The sequence below is a fragment of the Hydra vulgaris genome, chromosome 03 (genome assembly GCF_038396675.1).
Source record: "Hydra vulgaris chromosome 03, alternate assembly HydraT2T_AEP".
Lineage (NCBI taxonomy): Eukaryota > Metazoa > Cnidaria > Hydrozoa > Anthoathecata > Hydridae > Hydra > Hydra vulgaris.
The window spans coordinates 11,350,728-11,369,400 of NC_088922.1; the positions used below are offsets into that span (position 1 = coordinate 11,350,728).

Below are 18,673 nucleotides of genomic sequence, written 5' to 3' on the forward strand. Positions count from 1 at the left end.
ATAGTTTAGATTTTTATTTAGATTTCGTTATTGCAATAACTTTAAAATAAGATTTACATAGATATATTATAGGTTTAGATATTTAGACTATCTTTGTATTTGTATATAAATTGACTGTAGGCTGAATATAGCTATATATTCATTAAAGGAAGCTTTATAATGATGAAAATTTGACTAGATTATCAAGTTAGTCAAATAAAATTTCTTGAAGATTTTTATTTAATGGTTAAATAGAAATTTAGTGATTTAATTGTTTTATTACTATTTGAGTAGAATTTTTGGTTTATAAGCTATGTGTGTGATTAAATAATGATATATTATAAACAGACCTTTTTCAATAATATGTTTTATTTTAGATGCAATAGTTTTAGCTGTTTGAATTGAAGTATTTCACTTTTTTTTTAAACAAGACTCTAATAAGTACTTGTTAAATAGTTTTGAAAGTATAGATAACAGCTCCGGAGAAGACTTCTGCAAGACAATTACAGGTATTTCATCTGGACCACAAGCTGTAGAAGAGTCTAAGCAGGAGATCACTTTAGATACAGAAACTGGAGTGATACGAATGTCAAGCAGTGGATCAACCTGTTTATCGGCTATATTAGGCAGGATGTGATTAGCGGAATCAAGAGATTAGATTAATGACAAGTTCTTAGCAAACAATTCAACTTTGTGGATAGGTGAGGTAACAAAATCTGAACCATGCAAAAGAGGAGGAATAATAGATTTGCCCTTGTTATAGACACTGTTAAAGATTTTTCATAAGTCTCTGGAGCCTAACTTTTGAGATAAAATACAAGATTTTGTGACCTGAGAATAATGGGCTTGGGCGTTAGACAAAACTTTTTTACAATTGTGTCTAGTAATAGTAAACTGATGTCTGTTTTCTGGAGAATTGTTTTGGCAATAGATATGGAAGCAGTGGTTACGATTAGAAATTACAGCAGCATAGTAAGAGGAAAACCATGTAGAAGAGTGAGGCTTGGCTTGAAATTGTCAAGAGGGAATAAAAGATTCCATTCCAGGCTAAATCCATGAAGTTACATAAGAAGCACATTTTTCAGTGGGAAGGCAAAAGATCCAAGGGCCATCACAAAAAAATCACCATAGGGGGATATTGATGATGAAGAAGCATGAGATAACAGTTTTAGAGAGATCAAATCTTGATCAGGGCACCTAAGGGTGAATGTGGAGAAACTGAGCCCTAACTAGGATTAGAAACAAGACATAAGTTAAGTAGAGAAGGTAAATAATTTGGATTGTCTGGAAAGTGAGTTGAAAAGTTGACTATTTGTGTTAGAGATTGAGAAAGGCAAAAGTTGTGGGCCTTAATGCCTGCAGAGTCACTGATACTAGAGCCAAACCATTCAGTGTGATAAGCATTAAAGTCACCTACAACAACGATACTGGCTGAAGTATAAAGAGAAATGGCTGGTCAATTTGATCAAAAATAACATCAAAAAGAGTGTAGTTTTAAGATGAAGGAGAGCAATATAAAATAAAGAGAAAAGTGATAGAGTAAAGTGGTGCCAAAAAAAAGGCACATAAAAGAATAGTGTGTGGATTAGAACCTAGTTTTCTGACAAGTGGGTGAGTTCTTATGAATCTAAATACCAGGCCAAGCATGCGACTATTGAAGTCTGTGATTTAAAGGAAAAAAATAACCATCAACATGAAGTCTTATGAATTAAAGGGAGATAACCATCAACATTAAGATCAAAAAATGAGACAGCTAAACTCAAGTTAATTTCATAAAGAGCAAATTGGTCTGGTGAATTTTGCAAGAGATAAAACTTAACAAAACTTACTTTGTTACTTTAAAGACCACGAATATTAGTGAATGTTTTGGAGTACTTGGTGATGATGATGGTTTTTTGTGTTTCATAATTTTTAGTACTTTAGTCATTTTTGGATTTGTTAAAGAACTTGACTCAAAGCACTGATAGTACTCTGTTCACTATTTAATAGTAAGCAATTGTCTGATAACAGGTAATAAAACTTAAATCGTAAAAAAAAAGCTTCAATTTTTGCCTCGACTATGCACACCAAAAGTACAAACAGAGACACCATCCTTGCACGCATGGCATTATTAATACTCTGATACTTAACAGCTGTTGATGAAATTAACCCGTCTAAGAGCTATCTCAGAGTTCAGGAAACCTGACTACTTCCTCAGAACAATAAAACTGAATTTTAGAGCTGTATTATCATTAGGAGATAATAGAATGCAAGCCTTCCCAGGAGATGCGTGCAGTTTTTCGTCTTGTATGCCTATGTATAAGTTTCTTGTGTCAGACAATTTAGTTACGGACATTTGCAAATTGTACTATATTAGGCATTTCAATAGTTTTGCTTTCTTAGTTTTTTAAAAAAAAGTTTTCAAAACTAAGAAAGCAAAACTAACAAAATAAGAAATGAAAATAATTTTAAATAAAAAAAAAAATTAAAATTTAAATAGTTTGTGTACTGTTTTTATATTTGCTTCTTTAGGGTGGTTGTTATTTTCAGCAACAAAATTGATTAAGGCAAAGAAAGCAAAAAAAAAAAAAATAAATAGTTTTAAGAATGATTTTCCTATATTTTTATTTTATTTTTAAAGAGCAAAGCCAAAATATAAATTGCTATCTTTTTGTAAAATATATTTGTATAATTTTAATGTAACAAGTATATTGTCCCTATATGAATATGTCTATGTAATGCATACGTATATATTTCATATTTTGGTTTGTTCATCTATGCATATTAGGCCTTGTTTTAAATAAAAAATGCTTAATGCTTTAGCCTGATGTGATTTTGATGTCATAAAGTTCTCTTTATTTTATTTTACTTTCTCAAGACATTAACTTTTTTTAAATACTGCAATAATTCTAATTAACACAAAATGATTTTTTAAAATATTATTTAAAATATTATTTAATTTAAAACATTATTTAATTTGTTTTTTATTATTACTATATTAAATATTTATTTTCTTTCAATTTTTTTTTTAACATTAAATAATTAAATTTAATATTACATTTTTAAAAATGTTTGGTATAAAGAAATTTCTCTCTTTTCTCAACATTAGTATAAATGAATTAAAATATGTTAAATTTTTTAAATTATTATTTCTTAAATTTCAAGTTGCAGATTTGCAACTAAGGGCTTGTTTATATGAATTTTTTCAAACACAATTCATTAAAAATATTTTGCTGTCTATATCATACATATATTTGAAAATTATCGCTGTGTTTTAACTTACGTTTTGTGCAAATTTTTGAAGCAGCCTCAGAACATATTTTTAAGGATTTTATTTTTGAGTAAAAAAAAAAAATGTTCAGGATGGAAAACTAAAAAATAACAATTGCAATAAAAACAAGCTAATTTTTTTTAAGAATAAATAAGATTTAATTATTGAATTATTATTTTGTAATATTTTTAAATTAATTTGACAGTTAAGTTAAACCCAAGCATTAACTTTAATTTTAATAAACTTAAATATATTTTTTTAATCAGAATAAAATAATATATATTTTAAATGAAAGTTAAATTATGCTTTTTTTATCAGAATAAAATTACATTAATATTAAACTAGTTTTAAATTAAATCACATTTTTTTTATCAGAGTTGAATTATGTTATTATGATCTTTGCTTCAAGCCTAAAGTATTAGCGTTTTTCAAGCGAAAAAATCAATAATTACAATAAAATAAGAACATAAAAAAATAAAATTTAACTTTTTTTTATTATTAAATAGAAGTTTAAGTAAATTTTTTTTTATTGCAGTCAAAAGTTTAAATATTCTGGTGCTCGCAAGATGATAAATAAAAGTTTTTATTATATATATTTCTTTTATGGTTTTTTTTTTTACATTTTGTTTAATAACTTTGTATACAAAAAAAGAATTTGTCGTTAACTATAAACAATTTTGTTTTCTGTTACTAAATATTTTGATAAAATAATTAGCTTAACAGAGATTAAAGTTTCACAGTTTTAATTTTATTTGAGTTTTTTTTTATTAGTAATTTTTATCTAACATAATCGTCATTCAAAAGTTAATGTGATTTTTTAAAAAATTAATTTTTTTTAATCTTTTATCTTACCGCTTATAGAATAATTTAAAAGTTAAAAAATGATAAAAAGTCACTTAATGGAAATTGCTCTAGGCGTGCGTAAAACTGCTTTAAAATTGTCTATTTAAATTGCCGGCAACATAACACTTTAAAACAAGGCCTGGCGCATATATATATATATATCCTCATAGGCTTTACTTTTACATCACTTTTTAATTATATGATTATATTTATTTGTTATTTATACACGCGTTTAGCTTATTTGGATAAAGCGTTAACTTCATACATGGAATGTCTGTGGTTCGAATCCCATCGCTATCCAATTTTTTTTTTTTTTTTTTTTTTAAACACCGCTGCTCGTATATTTGCTTTGTAACCATTTATCTTTTCTTTTTTGTATATAAAAAATCTTTTTGTTGTATGTTTTCGAATGATTCACATCTCTTCACATTCAGATTTCTTATATAATTCAAACCACTCAGTGTATTTTCTAAGTAAGGCGTGCACACATATACATAGTTTCTAAGCTTCAACTATGCCATGCTGTCTACACATTTTTCACATAGCCTTAATTGTTTCATATTACCTAAGGCTGCATGTGTTCCACTAAAGTAACTGGTTTTCAGATCCGGTTGCAAATGATAAGTGTTATGTAACAAGTATATATATTGCAATAAAATGTTTTGAGGCTTGGAATGAATTGCCTAGTCTAAAAACAGAGACACATGCAAAGCCTATGGATTGAGTCAGGAAGATCTAGCATTCAATATGTTAAACTGAAAACAACTTATTAAAAATACATCTATGCTAGCCTAGTAGATGAAGAAGGGGTGCAAAGCTGATCAACAGATAAAGTCTGTTTACCTGTGAGGAGGCCTTCTACAAGATAGTAATTGGATGCATTTTATGTCTGCCCAAGATGAGTATTTTTATTGAGACACTATCTCTAGCCTTTTTACTTACTTTGCCCTAGGCAGGGGGTGGGTTACATAGAGTTGGCTTCTCCTAGCCAATGGCTAAAAAAGCATGTCCTACAAGGCAGCAGGACATGAGCAAGTTGTACTGGGTTACATGTTACCAGTAGCAAGATAACATAAGCTTACATTTCTACACCTGCTAAAGTTTATTTTTTCAATACTGCAGCTAAATATATTTTTATATTTGATATAGAATATAATAATATATTTATTATATATAAAGTCATAAAAAAGATTTTTAATAAACAAATGTTCTGAGTGATTGCAAAATGAGTTATAAGAAGTATTATTTTTGCATTAAAAGATAGTATTGAAAAGAACTTTGCATTTTTATTGCATCACTTGCATATAAATTTAGAACAAGAAAGAAAAAAACTTTTTAAATTGAGTTTTAATTAATTAAATAAGTTTTCCACAAAAAAAACACAGCTTTAAAGTTGTTTTCAATAAAATATATATTGTAGAAAATATATAATTTCCCTTTTTATATATATATTTTTTATGTTAATTTACCTCCCTAAGGCCATTAAGATGAGGAGGCTACTTAATTGTGGTTATAAGCCTCTCTCAACTTTATAACTCCGAAACACTAACCTTGACGAACAAGGTCGCTGCGCAGAGAAACAAGTTGAATACGGTACTATCAAGGGAATGGTGGGGATCAAAGTCAGAACCTGTCGCTTATGAAATCTATTGAACTACTTTAAAATAAATTTTATAAGCTTATGTTTTCATAATATTTTTAAGTCATTTTAAACGATTTCCACATTTCTCTAATAACTTTTAACTGCTTTCAAGACATTTAAAATAAGTGAACTTTTTAAATAACTGATGTTTTAAAAGGGTTTTTCTTACCTGCGGTAAAAAAAACCTTGTGATGTATTATATACAGATGTATTATATACACATTTTTTAAAAATGTATATTTAAAGAAAGGTTATAAGATTTTATTTAAATTGAGTTAAACTTTTTTATTTTTATAAACATATTCATGTTTTCTCTTGTATATTTTAATAATATAATTTTTATCATTGAATAAATTCTATTATAAGTGTAATGTAAATTTTAATCGAATTCATTGCGATTTAAAAAACAATAAATTAATTTATAATTACATCAAATGTCAATAGAAATAAAAAAAACAAAAACAATTTAAACTGGTTGCTTATGTAAAAACAGATAGTTTGCACAAAAAGCTATTCTTATGTAACACCAAAAAAAAAAAAAAAGAAAAGAAAAGAAAATTCAATATGAAACTGATTAAATTTTATTATTTTTTCAGAAACCACAAAAATGCAACCTAATAGAATGACATGTTTTTTATTTGTTTAACAAAAATAAAAATGTTCTAAATGCTTTTATTTTTTTACTGTTTACATCAACTGACAAATAGGTAGAACATGCAAGGAGTGCTGCTATATTGACTGACAAATAGGTAAAATATGTGAGCATGTTGCTTTATTTAAAGTTTTTACACTTTTTACAGTCTAAATTAATTTATAAAAAATATTAATGTTTTCCTTTTATGGTAAAAATTAAAGATGATCATGCAAATATATATATATATATATATATATATATATATATATATATATATATATATATATATATATATATATATATATATATATACATATATATATATATATATATATATATATATATATATATATATATATATATATATATATATATATATATATATATATATATATACAACCCTTGGAATTAGGAAAATTGATGTCAGCAATACTTTGGCAACCTCAATCTTTTAGAAGTCGGCATCAGGTCAGCAAAAAAAATTTGATACAAAGGTCTTACCATAAAATATCAAAACAAGGTTGGTAATTTTTTGCCCACCTCACACACTTTTAAGTCGGCAGTAGGTTGACATTGCCGAATGGTGATCCTAATTCTGAGGGTTGTGTATATATATATATATATATATATATATATATATATATATATATATATATATATATATATATATATATATCAGAGTGTTAATCAGGAATAAATTTGATACAGGATTTGGACAAGATTGGGAATTTGTCAAAATATTTTCCAATCTCCTTCTCCCCCAAATTTAATCTCCTTCTCCCCCAAATACATTGAAATTAACTAAGATAGATTGTCTACTGAAAACAAAATTTTTGATGTAGCAGCATTCCTCTCATGTTTATCTATTATCAGTCAATGTAGCAAGACTCCTTGCATGTTTTACCTATTTTTCAGTTGATGTATATAAACTGTAAGAAAATGAAAATAAAAAAATAAAAAATAAGCATTTCAATTGATCAATTTGCTTATGTATTTTTTTTAATAATGATAAAATTTAATTAGAAAGTTTTAGAAAAATATTTTTGTTTTTTACTCATCTCATATAAACTTTTTTTTGTGTGTAAGTTTGTAACAAAACTTTGTTTCTTTTTTTATTCAAATTACAAATAATCATTAAAAATATTTTGACATAAATAGCCAAATTATTACATCTATGCATAAATTGTTTTATATTTTTTAAGTATCAACCAGCTCTCCGATGTGTTTCATTTTGATTAATTTTGTTAAATAATACCTTGTTTATTTTGCATTTTTTTCCACATTTCTTTGTTTAAGTTTTTAAAATAATTTGTATATTGTTTATAAAACAGAAATTATTTTTTATGATTGTATTATTATTGATTGTGTATTAATGGCTAATTACCTTCTAATGGATACTTATTTAACACCAAAGGATATGAATCTGAATACGGAGCTCTTTTAATATCTGTCTTCTTAGGTTGTTGGCTTGCAGCACGATTAACTTTAAAATATATAAAATAAAACTGTTAAGTAAATTAAAATATTTATAAAGAAATAAAATCTATATATCCACTTATAATAAAATAGTTTATCATATTAGGGTCTTTGCAAATCAAGAGTTTTGACTTTGAATTTTGAATCAAAACACTTAAATATTCCCAAATTAAATTTTGAATCAAAGTTTTATTAAAATTTATATACTTTGCTCAAATTTATAAATACTATGCTTAAAAGTTGTTCAACCTGCTACACTCGATCTACAATATATTGTAGTTTGTGGTTAAACTATATACTTAATCTCCAGTAGGAGTGTAGCAGGTTAAACAACCTTAAAGCATAGTATTGTAAGTTTTTCTAAAGCAGAATAAAATTAACTAAATTTTATTCTGATTTAGAACTCCTTGAATCTACTTTAGTTAATGTGATGTGCAGTAGGGACTTGTGTTTTCGAGTTTTTAGAAGTAATGAACTTTTAAATAATAATAATAATAATAACAATAATAATATTGATAATAATAACAAGGGTATGAGCTTTTTTTACTACATTATATTCTAATTGTAAGTAAAAATGGCAAAAGTTCTGGACATTCTTGACCCCTGACCAGTGAGAAATTTGTCATGGGAAAATTTTGAGATCCAGTGGAAAACCAAAGTGCATAGCAGGTGAAGTAGGTTAACAGATAATTAAAAAAAAACTATGAAACATGCAATAAATGACTGATTTTATAATATAACTAAAATAATTCATTTATTAAGTAACATAAGTAATTAAAGTTATAAAATAATTCTTTAAATAGATAGCATAAATAAAAATAGTAATGAAAAATAATGTGAATACTTAGTAAGCATGAGTTAGATTTTATCTTTTAAAAATTCCACCTTAAAAAACTTAAAGCATCATTTGTTTTAGTTAAATAATTTTTTTATTTTTTCATCATAAAAGTCCAGTTGCTGAGAATGGTTGTTCAAATATTTCCTTTATAACTTGTTTTTTAAGCTTATTGAAGTAGACTAACACCATTTTCCTGATACTATTGCATGCTTTTGGGACATTTTTATATTTTGTGCCTGACTTATTTCTTTTTAATATTATACTTGTTTTAAAAATTTAAAGTAACTTTTTCAAGATATATGAGATAACTTGGTGTTTTTTTAATTTTTTTTAAATGAGATAGTTTTGTTGTAGATTCTCACATATATACATAGATATATGAATAACAAAGTGTTTTTTAAAAAAAAATGAGATTGTTTATTTTTGTTTTAGATTGTCACATAAATATATGAATAACAAAGTTTTTTTTTTTGTAAGAGGTTATCTAGTTTTGTTGTAGATTATCACATATAGATGTGTAATTGTATTAAATTTCTGTATCAAAAAATAGTTGATGACTGTTTGCATGGCAATAACATAATTTTTTATTTTATTATATTTATATAGAATATTTACTAAAATTATACCATTAAGCATTTGTGGTATTGTTGATTTTTTCATTTTATTTAGTTCTTCTATTAGTTTCCATGCACTGATATCTCGTAAATGTTCATTTGGATCAGTGTTCTTTATTATTGTCTTTTTTACTGTAAAGTAAAAAAAGTAAAATAAACAAATCTTTATACATATATTAAAATAATATAAAAATGTAATATTAGTGTACTAAGTTAATAATAATTAAATTTAAAGATGTAAAAAATAAATCATACAAAAAAAGCAAGAAAGGTAATAACTGTTACCAATTTTGAACTTAAAACATTGTATTTTTTTTATTAATTTAAGTACACGATTTATTACTTGTTATTTATTTTCAGCTTTATTGTTAAACAAAAACACAAGATTGTTCATAAGATGATCCTTAAACATTTATATTTTAACAAAATAATTTTTATATAATTTCTAGTAAATTTTATTAAATTTTGATGGATTTATTTTAAAACATGTTTGTGTTTGGTTAATATACACCTCTAGTTGTCAGACAGATTTTGAGACATATTTTCTTTTTGTTTACTTATTTATTACTGTTGTTGCTGACAATGTTAAGTTAATTGTTTTAAAATTAATAGTATAAAAAAATGATTGAATTGAATAAATAATTTTTTTACTTCTTTCCCAGTTGTAATCTTGGTAGTTGTCAACGCTGAATTTTTTTTCATTACTGACATATGAGCCCATTTTTTGATTTTCATTTGGAATGTTGACTTTTCTTGCTAAAGATGATTAGAATAAATTTTACTATGATTTTCTATAATAATTTAATAAATAGTTTTATATCTTGTTTGTATCTCTTAACTTTTTTAGATTAAAAGATATAAAGATCCAGAGATTCTATACTAAGAAAGTTCAAATTAATTAGCTTCTAGTATATTTTTTATTTTTGTATTGATTACGTACAAAAAATATTGCATACTAAGCATAAAAATATTCACTGATAGCTTACCAGCCTAAATCTATAAAAAAAGAATTAATTTTTAATTGTTATTATTGTTGTTTTTATTTTTAAATTTGAAACCGCAAAAAATTAAAGTAAACATTTCAAAAATAATTTTAAACGATAATTGTGAGCAGAATATATTAGTACATGTAGACTTTAATCTGCAGGAATATCCACATTTATCTATGGCTATATATCTTTATATAGCCTTTGATATTAGAAAACATAAGGTAGGCAATAAACAGCAATCTTTAACTTTTTTTGGTCAGCATCAGGTCAGCATAAAGTTTTTAACACAAAGAGTTTCACTAAAGGTTATTGGATTCATAATAGAATATTATGAACTATTTAATTTAATATGTCAAATGCAGTAGTATAAAAAATTATGGTTAGTTACGTTTGTTATGATTATTGGAGCAGTCATATTCTAATATTAATATATTCTAATCTAAATTTTTTCTAGAGTTTACCTAGAATTTTTGTTAAGGTAAGGCAAGCTCCAATTAATTTTATAGTTGTTAATACCTTTTTCTTGCTGATGTCGAACTGTTAATCCAGTTATATCAGTCTTTTTATATTGCGGGTTGAATGTTTGATGAGTTAAGTAGTTTGCATATATTTCTTGATTTTCTAAAAATACGCATTACCTATAATTTATTTTTGTAACTTATAAATATTTTAACTTTTAGTTAACAACAATAAAATATATAAACTTTTAGTAAATTAATAACAAAATGTCAAAATCAATCTTTGAAAGTGTAGATCTTGCTCCACCAGACAAGATATTAGGTCTAGTAGCTGACTTTAAAGCTGACCCTCATCCTAACAAAGTTAGTCTTATCGTTGGAGCTTATCGAACTGAAGAGGGTGCTCCATATGTACTTCCAGTTGTTCAAAAAGTAGAAAAAGAAATAGCAGATAACAAAACTTTAAATCATGAGTATTTACCTATTGGTGGAATGCCTGAACTTTGCCGAGCAGCAGTGAAGCTAGCTCTTGGTAAGCTTTTAACTAAGTTTAATAATGTATTAATAAATAAAGAAAAATTTAACAAAATTAAATTAATGATGTATAAATAAAAGAAAAACTGAAAGTTTTGATTTTTTGAATTTTTTGCAAAATAAATAAATAGTAATTAGTTTAAATTTTTATAATGCATATAGTTATAGTTATATATAAAAAATAATATATAGTAAAAATGTAATAATATGAATTTTTTTAAGGTGATGAAAGCTCCATTATAACTGAAAATCGAGTAGCTGCTGTTCAATCGTTATCAGGAACTGGAGCATTACGGTTAGCATTTGATTTTCTATTTCAGCATTATGATAACCACACAGTGTTTATTCCAAAACCCACATGGGAAAATCATAGAGAAATACTTAAATTTGTTGGGTATACAGATATTCATGAGTACAAGTACTTCTGCTCTGAGACTAAAGGATTAGATTTAAATGGTTTTACGAATGATTTAAAATCTGCTCCTCAAGGATCAGTTATTTTATTACATGCTTGTGCTCAAAATCCATGTGGTGTTGATCTTACACAAGAGGAATGGAAGTTAGCAGCTGACATAGTTCAAGAAAATAACCTTGTTGTTGTTTTTGATATGGCTTATCAGGGGTTTGTATCAGGTTGTCCTGATACAGATGCATGGGCTGTTCGTTACTTTGTTAGTCGTGGATTAGAAGTTTTCATATGTCAGTCATTTGCAAAAAATTTTGGTTTGTACAATGAACGCTGTGGAAATTTAGCAGTTGTTTGCAAAAATAGCACTATTGCAATCCACGTTGAAAGCCATCTTCTGAAGATTATTAGAGCTATGTATTCTAATCCACCAAATCATGGCGCAAGAGTTGTTGCAACTATTCTTAATAATCCAGTGCTAAAGAGGGAGTGGTAGGTTAAATTTCATCTCATTTTAAACTTTGCTTAGAGTTTTAATGATACCAAGTTATTTTCTAATTTATTTTAAGGTTGGACCAACTAAAATCAATGACCAACAGAATTCTATCATGCAGGCAACTTCTTTTTCAAAAATTAAAGGAACTAGAAGTACCTGGAGACTGGTCACATGTCATTCAACAGTGTGGAATGTTTACTTATACGGGTTTAAAGCCAGATCAAGTTTCTTTGTTAAGAGAACAATATCACATTCATATGCTTGCTTCCGGTCGAATTAATGTTTGTTCAATTAATGAATCTAATCTAAGTTATGTTGTAGCTGCTTTTAAAGATGTTATTATAAACACTTCAGGCTCAAAGTTATAAGAACATTTGTATGAGCTCTTAAAATTTAAATAACATTTATTTTCAATTGAAAATAAATTCTCTCTTGTTTTTTGCCACTCATTTTTCTATAATATTTTTACTTTTTATTTAATCTTATTATTTATTTTTATTCTTTTTCTTCTCTTTTTTACTGATTTTTTGATTTTTCTTTCTTGCTCTTTTTTTAATCTTAATTGAACTTAAGTTACTTTTTTGTTTAAGCATATTTTTTTTTGGATTTAATTTTTCATTGAAGTTTATGTTAAGATCCTGATTTTATTTACTTTATCTTTCTGCTAATATTTAGTTTTAACAGTTATAAATATTTATCAGATATTTATTATTGTAATATTTTATTTAACATATGCATATTTAACATAATGCACAACATGGTTTATTTAGGTTTGCTTACTGATAGTGTTAATGCATTTTATTTAAGTAAATACACAAAGGTATAATGTAATCTTTTTTTTTTAATATTGTCAATATGTTCTGTAGTGTGCACTCTCTTGATTTACTTTGCACACTTAAAGTTTCAAAATGCAGACTTCAATAAAGAGAGTTTTTTTAGACAAAGAAGAAAAAAAAGAAGAATAATGAAAAGGCTAAAATTTGTTTGGGTGTTGAAAAAAAAAGCCTTGAAGCTTTTCTGAATGTCTAAGGTGTAGATAGGCTGCCAAAATAACCAAAAAAATAACAAAAAAAACAAAATACCAAAAAATGTTTTCTGTTCGTATAAAAGTGATATCTTTAAAACTTCATTTCTCAAAAAAAATCATTTTTTAGGAAAAAAATCAGGTGTTTAAGAACTCTTAAAAACACTTACAATTTAAAAAAATTGAACATTTTTGAGCTTCTTTATCAAGTCCTTTTTAAGATTCTTTACAATTAAAACAACAAGTCTAATAATTTATTTGAAACATGAATGTTAGAGTAAGTGTTAATTTATAGATATATAGATATGCATGCAAGACAGATGTCCAGTATAAAGAAAGGTATTTTAAAAAAAAGAGGCAGTGGTCCTAAGGCACAAATGAGAAATCCAGCATTTGAGTTTATAGTGAAATAACTATTTTTCATTTATTAGATGCATCTTTTTTTTTTTTACTGTTATTTATATAATATTAAGTATATAAGTTATATACTAATGAGGTGTTAGAAGTAGTCCAATTCAATCTATTTTTTTATGAGAACTTCAAAAATATGTTTATTTCCTATTCACATACAATGGAAAAGGCAGGCATTTCAATTGTTTAAAACTAATGCATTTAGAAAATGATAAATTATCAATAAAACTTAACTTATATCAAATTAAAAATTTAGTTTGTTGTTTGCAACTAAAACAAAGTCACACTTATTGTTCACAACAACTTAACTAAACTTATTGTTCATAAACTCCTAAAGGCAAGTAAACTTCTAAAGGAAAGAGAAGCAAGATTACACCAGTTTTCCAGGGATAGACACAGTATAAATGTATAAACATCAACTGACTATAGAGAGATATTGCAGATAGTGGGGTGTACATATAGCAGCTTGGAGTTTTTAATTGGGCAGACAGTTTATTGATTTACCTTAAAACCTCTTAAACATAAAATATTAAAAATTAGTAATAGATCTCTCATGGCAAAGAAAAAAACCAGGTGAAAAATAGGTGTGTTTTGAATTTACATAGTTTAATGCAGTTCCACATGATACAAGAACAAGCTACAACCCCCCCCTCAAAGCTGAGAAGGTCATTACAGTCGAGGAGACTACTTTAATTGTGGTTACATTCCTCTCTCAACTCTATAACTCCAAAACACAAACCTTGACAAAAAAGGCCACTGCTCAGAGAAACAAGTTGAGTGCCATATTACTAGGGACATGGTTGGGATTAAACTTGAAAATTCTTGCTTATGAAGCAAGAATTTTCAACCACTACCTCAACCACATAATAACATATGTCAAAAACATGTAGTATGATCAAACACTTAGTTAAATTTAACTTTTTAAATGACCAAAGATGCCTTTTTTTTTAATTGACCATAGATGATGGGCATGTTACATGTTGGTATTATTATAAACATATATCTTTGATTTTGTTAAAAAATCATGATAAACATATTCAAGCCTCTAATGTTTTTGAGCACAGATTAATACAGTGTGTTTATTTGCATTTGTAAATAAGCCTCTAAATAATTCATGTTTTTGAATACATTTCTATTAATACTGGAAGGTGTTTATTTGTATTTATATGTATAAAAACCATTTAATTATTGTATTGTTTTGTACAATAATCTGTATTATTAAAACAGAAGAAAGTGTTTTTTTCTTGCTTACAAGAAAAAATTTGCTTACAAACAAATCAAATATTGATGTAATAAACATTTATTTTCAAAAAATTCAATTTTAAAAATAAACAACATAAATATCTGGATATTTGTTGTTTGTTTTTTTGAGATTTCAATTAAAGTTTTATCATATATCAAAGAATAAAGATGGTCTTACTTTCAATTGGTCTTTCTTCATATTTCATTACAAAACCACGGTTACCTAAAATTTGATATTGGCCATTCTGAATATTGTGTCCATCCTGGTCTAAATCATGAAATGTAGATTTTTTTTTACAATTATATAATTAATAAGTTTTATTGCATTTTCTTATCGAAAGTTTAAATCAAAAATAAGATAAGTAATTAAATTAAAAATATTTGTTATCATTGTTGTTATTCTTGTTTATATCATTGTTGTTATACTTGTTTACACAAGAATAACAACAATGTTAATTTAACCATAAATATAAATATATAAAATAGTTGATTTTATAAATGCAACAATAAATAGGTGACAAAAAATCAAGAATGTTAATAATTGTTTTTAACTTGAAGTGTATTTGCATTCAATAAATTGCAATCTTATTTTAAGTTTTATAAGTTTATATTTGTTACATTTATGCTATGTTGTATTATTCTAAATTTAAATTTATATTATGAGCTATTATTTTTTATTTCCTTCAAAACTCACGAAAGTTAGAATTTTTTTGTTTTAGTTTTAATAGATTTAGAAGGAAATATAATCTAATTCTGACATTTTATGTCTGTTGGTTTGAACTTGAATTGAATGGTTTGATTTTAGGGCACACTTTTATTAAAATAATTAGGGCACACCTTTATTAAAATGTTGGTGTTTTTTTAAATATATTTTATGTCTCAAAAATAAAATTTTATTTACTTACATGTTGGAGTAGATTCTTGATTACTTGTGGTGGCTACTTGACTGATTGCAGTTATTGCTTGATTGTTTAAGGTAGTTTTAATTTGGTTACTTTGCTTAGTCACAGTTCTTCTGAAGTTTTCATAGGGATCTGATATAGTTTCAATTTTTGAAATTTTATTTAGTTGGTTATCGCTTGTTATTTTTTTATTATTGTATTGAAAAGGTATTTTGTTTGTTTCATATTGCAAAATATTTGTATAGCCTGCATTTGCAATGTTTGTGGTTATTGCCGTATTTTTGGTTACATATGTAGATGTTAAAGGTTTTTTCAATTCTTGTATATGCGATGTTATTAAATCAGTTTGTTCTTTGATGGTTGCATTATTTAAAACATTGTTTAGTGGAGGTATAACATTTAAATTTCCAATGTTTAATGGAGATATATCATTTAAAGTTGCATTGGTACTTGTGTTATTTAACACATTTGAGTTATTTAGTAGAAATGCATTTTCTGTTGATACCTCAGGAATATTTTTAAGTGTGCTATTTATTATTTGAGCTGTAGTATTTGCAGTCCCTGATAGATTTAGTGGTGCCATAATTTCAGAAATTACAAGTTGACCATAGTTTGACAATGAACTGTTTTGTGGAAAATCTGTTGATTTTGTTTCTCTTGTTACTAAGTTTATGCTATCTGATTCTTCATTTGACTTATCTAAATTTTGTGTTTATATATATATATATATATATATATATATATATATATATATATATATATATATATATATATATATATATATATATATATATATATATATATATATATATATATATATGTATATATATATATATATATATATATATATATATATGTATACATATGTATACATATGTATACATATATACATATGTTACTGTATATGTATATATGTATACATATGAATATATGTATACATATGTATACATATATACATATGTATACATATATACATATGTTACATATATATACATATATGTATATATATGTATACATATGTATACATATATACATATGTTACTGTATTTTACACAAAGAGTGTTAGAAAACAACAACACTTATTTAAATTCTTATTTAGCTTCTATTCTTAACTTAAGCTTAAGCTTAAGTTAAGAACTTAAGTTAACACTTTAGCTTCTACTGTCAGTTTATCCTACAGCAGTATTGAAGTTTCACCATTGCTGGATCATCAGGAAGAACTCTTCCTGATGATCCAGCAATGATGAAACTTCAAGTAGAAGAAAAAAGTTAGATAACTGTTTTTTACTAATTTATTATTGCTCTGTTCTTTAAGAACATTGAGCACTCTATTTGTAAAATACACTAACATAATTTACATATATATATATATATATATATATATATATATATATATATATATATATATATATATATATATATATATATATATATATATATATATATATATATATATATATATATATATATATATATATATATATATGTATATATATATATATATATATATATATATATATATATATATATGTATATATATATGTATGTATATATATATATATATATATATATATATATATATATATATATATATATATATATATATATATATATATATATATATATATATATATATATATATATATACAGTATTGTGAAAAAGTTAAGAACCACAAAAAAAACAAATCATAATTTATTTTTATTTTTAAATTTTTTTTTAACCGAATATATTTTTCTGGTAAAAAGAATAATAATAATAAATTTTAGAAAATAGACAAACAAAATAAAAAATAATAATAGTGATAAAAACTTTTAAACAAATATAAAAAATGTATTTAAAGTTTTATAGGTAATTTTTATTTTAAAAAAATTGTGAAAAAGTTAAGAATCACAGAATAAAAAACAATAATTTTTACCACCTAATACCGCGTAACTCTACCATGAATGTTTAAGCACTCATTTATACGATTTGGCATTGAGTCTATTAAATTCTCTAAAATATGTTTGGGAACATTTCCAAGTATTGCTGGTAAAATATTGCGCAACTCCTCAAGGCTCCTTGGTGCTTTCTTGGCATACTCTTTTTCAAGCAAACTCCAAAGATTTTCAATGCAATTTAGATCTGGGCTATTTGGTGGCCAAGTTAGACGCTCAATATTTTTACTTTCGAACCATTCAGAGACAATTTTAGCCCTGTGACATGGTGCATTGTCTTGCTGAAAAATGAACGGAACGCTTTGCTCAAGTGCATCAATTGACGGTAACAAGTTGTTATTTAAAATATCGATATAATAAGTAGAGTTGAGTCGACCATCAAATAATTTAAACATACCGAGACCATAATATGTCATGCAGCACCATATTCCAACCGACCCGCTACCTTGTTTTGTTCTTTGAACGATACAATCGTGATTATATTTTTCTGAAGGCTGCCTGCGAATCATAATTCGGTTTTTTCGGTTATCAACCTCGATATTCATCTCATCACTGAACATTACTGTCCTCCATTTTTGTTTAGAACATTCTAACGCTTTGGCAAAATTCTTTTTGCTTTTTTATATGTCGTTTGGTAAGTCGCGGTTTTAGAACAGCTTTTTTCCATAACATATTGTTAGCTAATAGTTTCCTACGCACAAGTGATGCCGAGGCTTGACGTCCATTTGAAAGCTTCCATTCCCTTCTTAATTCATGCGATTTTTCTTTGCCAACCTGATTAAAAGGCGATCATCATTGGGTGTCGTCAAACGCGGTCTTCCAGAACGATGGCGATCAACGTAAGATTTCGTCTCTTTGAATCTTTTGATGATTGTTAGCACCGAACTATGTGATCGCTTTACTATTCTTCCAATTTCGCGAGCGGATTTACCTTCCTAGTGAAAATGCACCACTTTTACACGATCTTCATAGGTAATAGCTTTTCTGCTCATTTTTTCAA

At 25.7% G+C, this 18,673-nt stretch overlaps 2 protein-coding genes across 5 annotated transcripts in view; one reads left to right on the forward strand and one right to left on the reverse strand.

Annotated features, from left to right (window-relative positions):
- LOC101237889 (AP2/ERF domain-containing protein PFD0985w) overlaps positions 1-18,673 on the reverse strand; it is a 37,351-nt gene that overhangs the window by 12,950 nt on the left and 5,728 nt on the right. For 2 of the 4 annotated variants that reach the window (XM_065792329.1, XM_065792330.1), the window contains exons 8-13: positions 15,742-16,437; positions 15,015-15,104; positions 10,782-10,886; positions 9,928-10,032; positions 9,289-9,408; positions 7,733-7,831 (exon numbers count right to left, since the gene is read on the reverse strand). In XM_065792329.1, coding sequence (XP_065648401.1) covers positions 7,733-7,831; positions 9,289-9,408; positions 9,928-10,032; positions 10,782-10,886; positions 15,015-15,104; positions 15,742-16,437 — 1,215 coding nt within the window. The remainder of the gene's footprint in view (positions 1-7,732; positions 7,832-9,288; positions 9,409-9,927; positions 10,033-10,781; positions 10,887-15,014; positions 15,105-15,741; positions 16,438-18,673) is intronic. The other 2 variants (XM_065792331.1, XM_065792332.1) reach the window with 2 other exon arrangements.
- LOC100198597 (aspartate aminotransferase, cytoplasmic) lies at positions 10,925-12,990 on the forward strand. Its single transcript, XM_065792334.1, has 3 exons — positions 10,925-11,255; positions 11,480-12,155; positions 12,233-12,990. The coding sequence occupies exons 1-3, from the start codon at positions 10,991-10,993 to the stop codon at positions 12,525-12,527; spliced, it is 1,236 nt and encodes a 411-aa protein (XP_065648406.1). The 5' UTR covers positions 10,925-10,990; the 3' UTR covers positions 12,528-12,990.

Bases quoted from the DNA above. Each gene is read 5' to 3' on its own strand.
- LOC100198597 (XM_065792334.1), top strand. From the start codon at position 10,991: ATGTCAAAATCAATCTTTGAAAGTGTAGATCTTGCTCCACCAGACAAG. The intron at 11,256-11,479 runs GTAAGCTTTTAA...AATTTTTTTAAG, and splicing joins AGCAGTGAAGCTAGCTCTTG to GTGATGAAAGCTCCATTATA. The intron at 12,156-12,232 runs GTAGGTTAAATT...ATTTATTTTAAG, and splicing joins CCAGTGCTAAAGAGGGAGTG to GTTGGACCAACTAAAATCAA.